The sequence below is a fragment of the Oncorhynchus mykiss genome, chromosome 16, assembly GCF_013265735.2.
Source record: "Oncorhynchus mykiss isolate Arlee chromosome 16, USDA_OmykA_1.1, whole genome shotgun sequence".
Classification (NCBI taxonomy): Eukaryota; Metazoa; Chordata; class Actinopteri; order Salmoniformes; family Salmonidae; genus Oncorhynchus; species Oncorhynchus mykiss.
The window spans coordinates 12,052,369-12,064,522 of NC_048580.1; the positions used below are offsets into that span (position 1 = coordinate 12,052,369).

General features: G+C 42.6%; 1 protein-coding gene across 1 annotated transcript in view; it reads right to left on the reverse strand.

Annotated features, from left to right (window-relative positions):
* Nucleotides 1–1,740: 1,740 nt before the first annotated feature.
* LOC110492831 (melanopsin-A-like) overlaps nucleotides 1,741–12,154 on the reverse strand; it is a 31,292-nt gene continuing 20,878 nt past the window's right edge. The window contains exons 6-11 of the mRNA XM_036946156.1: nucleotides 9,879–10,037; nucleotides 9,624–9,731; nucleotides 7,006–7,183; nucleotides 5,771–5,977; nucleotides 4,878–4,946; nucleotides 1,741–4,301 (exon numbers count right to left, since the gene is read on the reverse strand). Of these exons, the coding sequence (XP_036802051.1) occupies nucleotides 4,071–4,301; nucleotides 4,878–4,946; nucleotides 5,771–5,977; nucleotides 7,006–7,183; nucleotides 9,624–9,731; nucleotides 9,879–10,037 (952 nt within the window). The 3' untranslated portion in view covers nucleotides 1,741–4,070. The remainder of the gene's footprint in view (nucleotides 4,302–4,877; nucleotides 4,947–5,770; nucleotides 5,978–7,005; nucleotides 7,184–9,623; nucleotides 9,732–9,878; nucleotides 10,038–12,154) is intronic.

A 12,154-nucleotide genomic window follows, 5' to 3' on the forward strand; every position in this document is an offset into this window, starting at 1 on the left:
CCGTATCTAACTACCATTAGAGCATGACTGGATTGAATGAAATGTTATTTTCGTGTCAAATCGCCAATTGGCAACCCTTCCCTTACAGGATGAATTGACACATAAACAAACAAAAAAGTACACAGCGTTGTACCAGATCTTCAGTTTCTTGGAAATTTCTCGCATGGAATAGCTTTAATTTCTAAGAACAAGAACAGACTGATGAGTTTCAGAAGAAAGTTATTTGTTTCTGGACATTTTTAGCCTTTAATCGAAGCCACAAATGTTGATGCTCCAGATACTAAACTAGTCTAAAGAAGGCCAGTTTTATTGTTTCTTTAATCAGAACAACAGTTTTCAGCTGTACTAACATAATTGCAAAAGGGTTTTCTAATGGTCAATTAGCCTTTTAAATGATCAACTTGGATTAACTAAGGATTCCTCTTAAGGATTCACCCCTTTTTTTCAATTTATGCCTAAAATGACAAATCTATCTGCCTGTAGCTCAGGCCCTGAAGCAAGGATATGCATATTCTTGGTACCATTTGAAAGGAAACACTTTGAGTTTTGTGGAAATGTATATGGAATGTATGAGAATTTAACACAATAGATCTGGTAAAAGATAATACAATGAAAATACCAACCGTTCTGTTGTATTTTTTTGTACCATCATCTTTGAAATGCAAGAGACTGGCCATCATGGATTATTCCATTTTTGGCCACTAGATCGCAGCAGTGTATGTGCAAAGATTTAGGCTGATCCAATGAACCATTGCATTTCTGTTCAAAATGTTGCATCAAGACGGCCCAAATGTGTCTAATTTGTTTATTAATAACTTTTCATGTTCAAAAATATGCACTCTCCTCAAACAACAGCATGGTATTATTTCACTGTAATGTAGATTAACACGGATTTAAGCTTTCTGCTTATATCAGATATGTCTATGTCCTGCGAAATGTTCTTGTTACTTAAAACCTCATGCATCGCATTAGCCTACGTTAGCTCAACCGTCCCGTGGAAGGGACACCGATCCTGAAGAATACATGTGTTTACTTTCTAGCATCCAAAATAATAGATAGATATTTCTAAATCTCCAAAATATGTCACAAGAATTTTAAACAATGCATTCAAATGAAGTTTTGCAGTATAAATGACTTCCAATACATTTTGTCATTGATAAACAGTTCAATATAAACAACATGTATGATATCTGACTATTTATCATTTAAAGGTGTTTTTCATGGTTGCAAAGGCAAGGGACACGAATGCCATTCAAAAACCAATAATGACTCAAAAACAACACATTAGCAGATAAACCAAAAATCAAATAATGACTTCAAGAGATTTTCAAAAATAATCTCCAATGTCCCAATCTTTCCTGTATAAAACAGATTGATCATGGTGCATAACGGCAAAGACTATGTTTCATTTACAGACGCTTTTATCTAAAGCTTCCAGTCATGCTTACGTACATTTTAGTATGGGTGGCTCCAGGGGAATAGAAGCCACGATCCTGGCATTACAAGCACTATGCTCTAGTCCAGGGGTACTCAAATCGTACCTTATGAGGTCCGCAGCCCGCTGGTTTTCTGTTCTACCTCATATTTAATTGCACACACCTGGTTTCCCAGGTCTAAATCAGTCCCTGATTAGACGGGAACAATGGAAATGCTGTGGAACTGGCTTCAAGGTCCAGAGTTGAGATTGAGTCCATCAACAGAACCACACAGGGCCACAATAATACTTTTAATACAGTTCACTTTATTTTTGAATCTCAATATATGTCTAAGTATAGGAGTAGGAGGTCTTCAGTTGTTAAGGTGAATACTCATACACTACACACACACACACACACACACACACACACACACACACACAGAGAGAGAGAGAGAGATGGATGGATGGATGGACAGAGAGAGAAAGAGAGAGAGTAAGAATGAGAGTGAGAGGGGGGAGATTATAATTTGTGTTAAAATGTATTCAGGTTAACACGGAGAGGAGGGACACAGGCTGATTCTCATACAGCGTACACACACTCACATCCATTATAGAACGTTTTTTGAAGGTTCTACAAAGAACCATGCACATAAGGTTCTAAATGGAACTTGCATGATGCTATAAAGAATCCTTTCCTAAGGTTCTATAAAGAACCATTAATAAAAAGTTCTATATAGCACCAAAAAAGGGTTCTGCTATGGTTACAATGCTTTTGGAGGGCACTACAGAACCTCTATGGAGAATGGTTCTATAAAGAACCCTTCTCAATTTCCAAGGTTCTTTGTAGAACCATACAGGTTTTGATTTATTCTGGTATAATTGACTTATTATATTGTTAAAAGTCCATAGATTTTATTATTGTGTTGATTAAGAAGTTGAATCAGGTGTGCTAGCTCTGAAACAGCTGGGGGTCCCTGAGGAGAGAACTGACAACTACTGACAGTCAACCGTTCTCAGTTGACACAAAGCCATACATGAGTCTTTCACAAGACACCATCACTATATATATATATATATATATATATATATATATATAACACGTAATAACGAAACACAACACATTAGATAAACTGGAATGACACTCTTACTCACCCACGGATGCACCAAAAGAGCTGTGTGCAAACCACACACACCAAACCACACACACCAAACCACACACACCAAACTATTCCAATGAGCTGCCGTCCTCACATTTGAATTATTACTAAGAGAAAAAAAGAATAATTGGGAACTGCAAAGAGCCATTGAAGGGCTCCAAGGGATCTTTGGGCCAGTATGGTACCGCACAGAACCATCAGCCTTCCTAAAGAACCCTCATATTGTAGTGTGGACTGACATGTACCAGCAGATGGGGTCACCGTGGCGATGGTAAGATGTGTTCCTTTTCAACTCCTCATAACACCCCCACACACCGCTAATGGAAAATAGACCGCAGCAACACACAGCTGATGGAAAATAGACCGCAGCAACACACAGCTGATGGAAAATAGACCGCAGCAACACACAGCTGATGGAAAATAGACCGCTGCAACACACAGCTGTCAGTAACACATTTAGTTGTAAAAATAAATAAAAACAACAGAAATAGACGACTTCATACATCACAAATCTACAATAAACCATCACATCATTTAGAATACATATACATATATATTTTGATTCATATTTCCATAATGTAACAGCTAAACAGTCAATCAGTTCATCAATACATTACAAATCAATCAGTTCATCAATACATTACAAATCAATCAGTTCATCAATATTCAGAACTACAATAAATTCTGTTAGTATACCAGAAGGATCGCTACAATCATAGAGTCGACACTCAGCAATGACATACACTCCCTGCGTTCCAAATGGGTCCCTATTCCCTACATGGGGCTCTGGTTGAACGTAGTGCACTATCTAGGGAATACGGTGTCATTTAAGCCGCGTGATGATCAGACAGCAAAACAGTGATCACGGAAGAATTGACGTTCGGAAAACAAGTGTTGCTCAATAGTTGTGGATTGTCCTGTGTTGCAGAATGGGTCTGCTGCGTGCAGACACACACACACTGGCACACGTACAAACAGCAAACTGGGGCAGGGCCATGTAAGGTGCTGAAAGGACAATTAACACAACTGAGAGAGGGAAAGGGAGAAAGAGGGGGAGGAGAGAGGGAAAGGGAGAAAGCGGGGGAGGAGAGAGGGAAAGGGAGAAAGAGGAGGAGGAGAGAGGGAAAGGGAGAAAGAAGGGGAGGAGAGAGGGAAAGGGAGAAAGAGGGGATGGAGGGGACCACATTTTCACAATCCTCATTGTTTAAAGAAATAAAAAGGAAAGTCACCAACAAACTGTTTCACATTCGGTGTTTTCTTCAGTTCAATGGAAAACTTCTCTAAATTCAGAAATACGAAACACTAATACACACACACACACACACACACACACACACACACACACACACACACACACACACACACACACACACACACACACACACACACACACACACACACACACACACACACACAGCGCATGAGTTACAGTAGATAGCAAGGTGGTAGCGTAGAACCCCGTAGAGGAGGAAAGAAGCAACCCACACACAGCTGTGTCACACATTGTCCAACTGCACAACATCCACGGGTTCTCTTACAGCAAGCCCCGCCTCTTTACTGCTGTTATTGGCTGGGTTGCCTCGGGAACCTTGTCTTTGAAGCAGGGAGATGGAGGAGGGGCTAGACGTAGACGTGAGTACGATGGCAGGGATCAGGTCGGTTAGGCATGTGGAAGATCCACGCTCACTAACACCTTGAGACGACTTCTCCTCTCTGACATCATCCAGCTACAGAGAGAGACAGTGTGATGTCATTCTCACTGCATAATACCATTACATTGATTAATTGATTGGCTGATTGACTGGTTAATTGATTGCTACGAGTGTTTGAACTATACAGTACAAGTCTATACATCTGCAGTCACTAATCGGACAGGCACCTGGACAGAACTATCATTACAGGATTGTACAGGGCATTGGGAAGATGCATTTGACTGGCCAGGATACTTTTATTTTATTTCACAAGGTAGGCCAGTTGAGAACAAGTTCTCGTTTACAACTGCGACCTGGCCATGATAAAGCAAAGCAGTGCGACTAAAACAACAACACAGAGTTACACATAAACAAACGTACAGTCAATAACACAATAGAAAAATATATGTACAGTGAGTGTAAATGTAGAAGAGTAGGGAGGTAAGGCAATAAATAGGCCATGGAGGCGAAATAATTACAATTTAGCATTAACACTGGAGTGATAGATGTGCTGATGATGATGTGCAAGTAGAGATACTGGGGTGCAAAAGAGCAAGACGATAAGTAACAATATGGGGATGAAGTAGTTGGGTGTGCTATTTACAGACTTACAGTAGCAGGAAGGATACTGGTCAAACCAACGATCTCAGACATGGAGATGTCCTCTGGCTCTGTCAGCGTCTGGAAAGGTGAAGCATGGTCAGCACAGACAGACAGACAGACAGACAGACAGACAGACAGACAGACAGACAGACAGACAGACAGACAGACAGACAGACAGACAGACAGACAGACAGACAGACAGACAGACAGACAGACAGGCAGGCAGGCAGGCAGGCAGACAGACAGACAGACAGACAGACAGACAGACAGACAGACAGACAGACAGACAGACAGACAGACAGACAGACAGACAGACAGACAGACAGACACAAAGACCTTAACAGCGTAGTCACATGATAGCTGCATGTAGTGTATCACATGGGGAATACAAACACCAGATTACCAGATTACAGAACAACTAGTTAATGTGTGTGTGTGTGTGTGTGTGTGTGTGTGTGTGTGTGTGTGTGTGTGTGTGTGTGTGTGTGTGTGTGTGTGTGGCTGTTGATGAGTGGATTATATAAGGAGAACTATAATAGAGAAACTACTATAGTGTGAGAGAGAGTGGTGGAGAGCTTTAGCTCAGTGGGCTATTTTGATTGTGAAACATACAGTAAACATAGGTTCAATACCTAAACTCTAGGTACAGATGTAGGATCTTAATTTGAGGCTGTTTGCTACAGCATGAAAGATAATCCTGCAGCAACATAATTATTATGTGGATTATAATCGATGGACGGGGTTGATACATTTTCCGTAAGGGAAACTCAAGTCTGAAATTTGGAAAGTGGAAACTTCAGAAGCCTTTTTAAACCTGGAAAGTTGTCCTGCTACAGGTGGTCAAATTTAGATCCTACATCTGTATTGAACCTAGACACACACACACACATTCTGACACTCACAGTGACGTGTTGCAGGCGGCAGACAGCAGGGTCAGAGGGGGACTGAGAAGCTGCTTTCTCAAACGCTCCTGAGTCACGACCTTTCACCTTCAGGGAGCAATGACCTTTTGACCTCTGGGAAAAGGTGGGCTGGAGCTGGGTGACATCACTGGACACCTGACGACTGGCCGGACGAGAGGAGTGTTGCCCCTCCGTGTCCGTAAATGCCTGACAGACAGACAGACAGACAGACAGACAGACAGACAGACAGACAGACAGACAGACAGACAAATCAGTGACATACATTTGATGTAGACAACCACATATCACAGTCATCTCCTGTAGGTAAGACAACCACATATCACAGTCATCTCCTGTAGGTAAGACAACCACATATCACAGTCATCTCCTGTAGGTAAGACAACCACATATCACAGTCATCTCCTGTAGGTAAGACAACCACATATCACAGTCATCTCCTGTAGGTAAGACAACCACATATCACAGTCATCTCCTGTAGGTAAGACAACCACATATCACAGTCATCTCCTGTAGGTACGACAACCACATATCACAGTCATCTCCTGTAGGTAAGACAACCACATATCACAGTCATCTCCTGTAGGTACGACAACCACATATCACAGTCATCTCCTGTAGGTAAGACAACCACATATCACAGTCATCTCCTGTAGGTAAGACAACCACATATCACAGTCATCTCCTGTAGGTAAGACAACCACATATCACAGTCATCTCCTGTAGGTAAGACAACCACATATCACAGTCATCTCTTGTAGGTAAGACAACCACATATCACAGTCATCTCCTGTAGGTAAGACAACCACATATCACAGTCATCTCCTGTAGGTAAGACAACCACATATCACAGTCATCTCCTGTAGGTAAGACAACCACATATCACAATAAATCATTGAAAGTCAAATGTAGAGCAGCTGTAAGCAAAGTCAGTGTTAATAAGAAAAGACAAGTAAAAGTGTTGATTAAAAAAAGTCAGGGGGAGTGGGGCGTTGTGGGATTATTTGAGATACTGTTTGAAGACGTGGGTTTTCAGATGTTTTTGGAAGATGGGCAGGGACTCAGCTGTCCTGACGTTAGGGAGAAGCTCGTTCCACCCTTGGGGTGCCAGGACAAAGAAGAGCTTAGACTGGGATGAGCCAGAGCTGGCCCCTCATAGGGGTGGCAGTGCCAAGCGGACTCCAAAAGTTTAAAGAAAGAGAGGCAGGAAGACTCACTGATTCGCTGTCGGACAGGGAGGACTGGCGGGGCTTGCCAGTCTTACCGGGGTCAGATGTTGTACTGGTGAGGGTTGAGCGACGGGTGGAGGACATGAAGCTGCTGTTGCTATAACGATCTCTGGTAGGAACACACAGCAACACACCCATAAATGGAATGTACCTACTGATAGCTAGCCTGGAGAGGGGGGGGGAGGGAGAGAGAGAGAGAGAGAGAGAGAGAGAGAGAGAGAGAGAGAGAGAGAGAGAGAGAGAGAGAGAGAGAGAGAGAGAGAGAGAGAGAGAGAGAGAGAGAGAGAGAGAGAGAGAGAGAGAGAGAGAGAGAGAGAGAGAGAGATGAGATGTTAATTGCAGAGAGGTGATGGGAGGTTTAAGATTGTCTAATGTACCATATTATAAATCCATCTGACATTCTAATTATGGTAAAGACTATTAAATGTTTAGAGGTTAGAGGTCACTCTAGGAACAGATTAGATACATACACTAAGTGTTTCTAAGCAGGTGCTGCAGATTAAAGAGAAAGTATGCACACACTGTAATCTATGCTCCGATGTGGTTCATCTATCAAATGTTGGAGACTTCAATGGGCAAGCTGCAGTTGCTATATCCATTCTTGGACGTATACATGAATGATATCTACCCATTGATTTTTGAAGAATATAACTTGCCTAAAAAAAAGCCCCACAACCTTTCTTTAACTGTCGTACCCCCATCAGAACCCAAATTATATAGGCTTGTTTTTTAAAGGCACAGTGCAGTCAAAAACATGTTTTATATATACTGTAATTCCACACTATGAGGGTGGAATAATGCTGTGAAATTTTGAAGATGATGATAAGGCCCTTTTAATGTAAGGAGCTGTTTGAAAAGACCTCATGAAATTTCAGCCTGTTTTGGTGAAATGGAGTTTGGCCTGCCTGGTGACATCACCAGGCGATAAATTAGTTCATGGACCTTTAAGAAAGAGAGTTCCAAACTTCTCTGCTAATACCAGCTAGCGTTCAGTTTTCTCTGCCCTACTCAGACCCCTCCCAGACAGTCCTAGCTAAATTCTTGCTTGAGGAAATTGCTCTTTGCTGAGGAGCTATTTTTGTTTCTTTTTGACCATTTGAATTGAGAACACTCACAGTAAAGTACTTCACTGTGACCCAGAAAGGATTTGATATTGAGATAAAAACGGCTGCATGGGACCTTTAATGTAAACAAACACTGTATTTCCTAAAAACATGGTTAAAACTATAATGTTGATATCATAGACGGTCAGTCTTTTCATCCATAACTCTATCTATGAACGCTTCTCCAGTCCCATCCCTCAGATGTTTACCGAACCAGTGGTGGAGAAATCGCGTTTTGTTATTGTGTCAACTGTGGATTGCAACTGTAAGGGTTACAAGCACAGTCAACAAACCACATGGGGTCTGTGTCTTTTCTAAAGGTTAGAGGTCGCCTCGGACTCACTGAGTCATTACTGACACACACATAAGGTCACTACGGTTACACAGGGAAGGATCATGGGTCAGACAGATGCTAAGGCAGCTGCTTATTGAACCTGTTTTTAATCTAGCTCAGCCCATTGATAGTAGTCATCCACATATACAGCAGATGTGTTTAAAGATGGATGTGTGTACCTGTAGTTGGGGTGTGTGATGTTGATGTGTGTACCTGTAGTTGGGGTGTGTGATGGTGATGTGTGTACCTGTAGTTGGGGTGTGTGATGGTGATGTGTGTACCTGTATTTGGGGTTGTCTGATGGTGATGTGTGTACCTGTAGTTGGGGTGTGTGATGTTGATGTGTGTACCTGTAGTTGGGGTGTGTGATGGTGATGTGTGTACCTGCATTTGGGGTGTGTGATGTTGATGTGTGTACCTGCATTTGGGGTGTGTGATGTTGATGTGTGTACCTGTATTTGGGGTGTGTGATGTTGATGTGTGTACCTGTATTTGGGGTTGTCTGATGGTGATGTGTGTACCTGTAGTTGGGGTGTGTGATGGTGATGTGTGTACCTGTAGTTGGGGTGTGTGATGGTGATGTGTGTACCTGTAGTTGGGGTGTGTGATGGTGATGTGTGTACCTGTATTTGGGGTGTGTGATGTTGATGTGTGTACCTGTATTTGGGGTGTGTGATGTTGATGTGTGTACCTGTATTTGGGGTGTGTGATGTTGATGTGTGTACCTGTATTTGGGGTGTGTGATGTTGATGTGTGTACCTGTATTTGGGGTGTGTGATGGTGATGTGTGTACCTGCATTTGGGGTGTGTGATGTTGATGTGTGTACCTGTATTTGGGGTGTGTGATGTTGATGTGTGTACCTGTATTTGGGGTTGTCTGATGGTGATGTGTGTACCTGTAGTTGGGGTTGTCTGATGGTGATGTGTGTACCTGTATTTGGGGTGTGTGATGTTGATGTGTGTACCTGTAGTTGGGGTGTGTGATGTTGATGTGTGTACCTGTAGTTGGGGTGTGTGATGGTGATGTGTGTACCTGTAGTTGGGGTGTGTGATGTTGATGTGTGTACCTGTATTTGGGGTGTGTGATGTTGATGTGTGTACCTGTATTTGGGGTGTGTGATGTTGATGTGTGTACCTGTATTTGGGGTGTGTGATGGTGATGTGTGTACCTGTATTTGGGGTGTGTTATAGCGTATATTATAGGGTTGTGGATGGCAGAGGCTTTAGCAATGGCAGCAGGAACAGAGTTCATATACGGAGTTAGCATGTCAGCATACCTGGAGAGAGAGAGAGAGAGAAATGACTCAGAACAGCAGATTTCCTTACACACTCTCCTTCAGCTAGGGCAGCCATGCAGTTGAGAGAGGGGGTACCATGATCTGACACACACACACACACACACACACGCACACACACCATCCTACCCTGCGAAGGCGGTGAGCGCGACACAGGAGTACGGAGCCCAGGAGATGACGTAGAGCAGGATGACGATGAGAGCGATCTTGGCTGTCTTCCACTCAGTCCTCATCTTATGCATGCTCTTCACTGAGTCCCTGGTGCCCTCGTTTATCTTACACACGGCCCTACAACACACACACACACACACACACACACACATACACATTTACATATGACCATTACTGACAGTGGTCTTGAGTGAATTATCAGCAGAAAGTATGGCTCAATAACGTATAAGAGCATCAACATCAACATCGATAACACTCACTCACCCGTGATACACGTCAGTATTCGGCGTCTACACAAACAACAACTTACAGATGCACACGAACAACGACAACATCTCATCTGCCCAGACCCACATGCTCACACCCCCATCCCTAGTGCCTGGCCCCACCCCCATCCCTTGTGCCTGGCCACACCCCCATCCCTAGTGCCTGGCCCACCCCCATCCCTAGTGCCTGGCCCCACCTCCATCCCTCGTGCCTGGCCACACCCCCATCCCTAGTGCCTGGCCACACCTCCATCCCTAGTGCCTGGCCACACCCCCATCCCTAGTGCCTGGCCACGCCCCCATCCCTAGTGCCTGGCCACACCTCCATCCCTAGTGCCTGGCCACACCTCCATCCCTAGTGCCTGGCCCCACCCTCATCCCTAGTGCCTGGCCACACCCCCATCCCTAGTGCCTGGCCACACCCCCATCCCTAGTGCCTGGCCACACCCCCATTCCCACTGCCTGCATTATTGTTTGCCACATGGCTTTAAATTGTTCCAATTCGTTTTTTTTCGGTCGGCCATGCTATTTCAATAATAAATCTTACGATTTTTCCATTGTGTCAATGATGGCAGATTGATTGACTTTTAGCATAAGTTTTTTCAAGATGAGTGAAAAACATATACCATGTACCATGTGTCATATACCATATACCATGTGCCTTATACCATATACCATGTACCATGTGCCATATTACATGTACCATATGCCATGTACCATGTACCATGCGTCATATACCATGTGCTGTGTATCATGTACCATGTACCATATACCATGTATATTGTGCCATATACCATGTACCATGTGCCATATACCACATACCATATGCCATATATAATGTACCGTGTACCATGTGTCATGTGCCATATTCAATGTACCATATGCCATATGCCATGTGCCATATACAATGTACCATGTGCCATGTACCATATACCATGTGCCATGTACTATGTGCCATATGCAATATACTGTGTGCATTATACCATGCATAATGTGCCATATTCCATGTACCATATACCATATGCAATATACCATGTACCATGTATCACATGCCATATACCATGTACCATGTGTCATATACAATATACCATGTGCCATGTGCTATGTACCATGTACCACATACCATGTACCATGTACCATATACCATGTACCATGTACCATATACCACGTACCATGTCTTGAAATGCAGACAGACGGATTAAAAGCAAGAGTACATGGTAATACTTCTGACAGCCATCTTTCTAGTTCCGCACACAACTTCTGGACTTTATAGCAGTCCCAGAAAGCCTAGATTATTAAGTCATTATTAGTTTAACATTGAAGACACGTCCCTGACGTTGTGCTGAAGGACTTGGGAATTTGTCTCTTGTATAATAAATGACATACATTAGTTTATACTGGATTAAGCGTACATTTCTTGTAACTGTAATTTTGTAGGTTTTGCTTTAACTTTCCCTCCATCTTGTGGAACATCAGAATCAGCATCTACCTCTGGTGCCATAGGTTGCATGTTTGAATCCAGTGACAGACAGTCATTTTTATATTTTTGTTTTAAGCATATCCCAAACCTTAATACTAACCTTAACCATTCAGAGTCAATACCTAACCTTAACCATTCAGAGTTAATACCTAACCTTAACCATTCAGAGTTAATACCTAACCTTAACCATTCAGAGTTAATACCTAACATTAACCATTCAGAGTTAATACCTAACCTTAACCATTCAGAGTTAATACCTAACCTTAACCATTCAGAGTTAATACCTAACCTTAACCATTCAGAGTTAATACCTAACTTTAACCATTCAGAGTCAATACCTAACCTTAACCATTCAGAGTCAATACCTAACCTTAACCATTCAGAGTTAATACCTAACCTTAACCATTCAGAGTTAATGCCTAACCTTAACCATTCAGAGTTAATACCTAACCTTAACCATTCAGAGTTAATACCTAACCTTAACCATT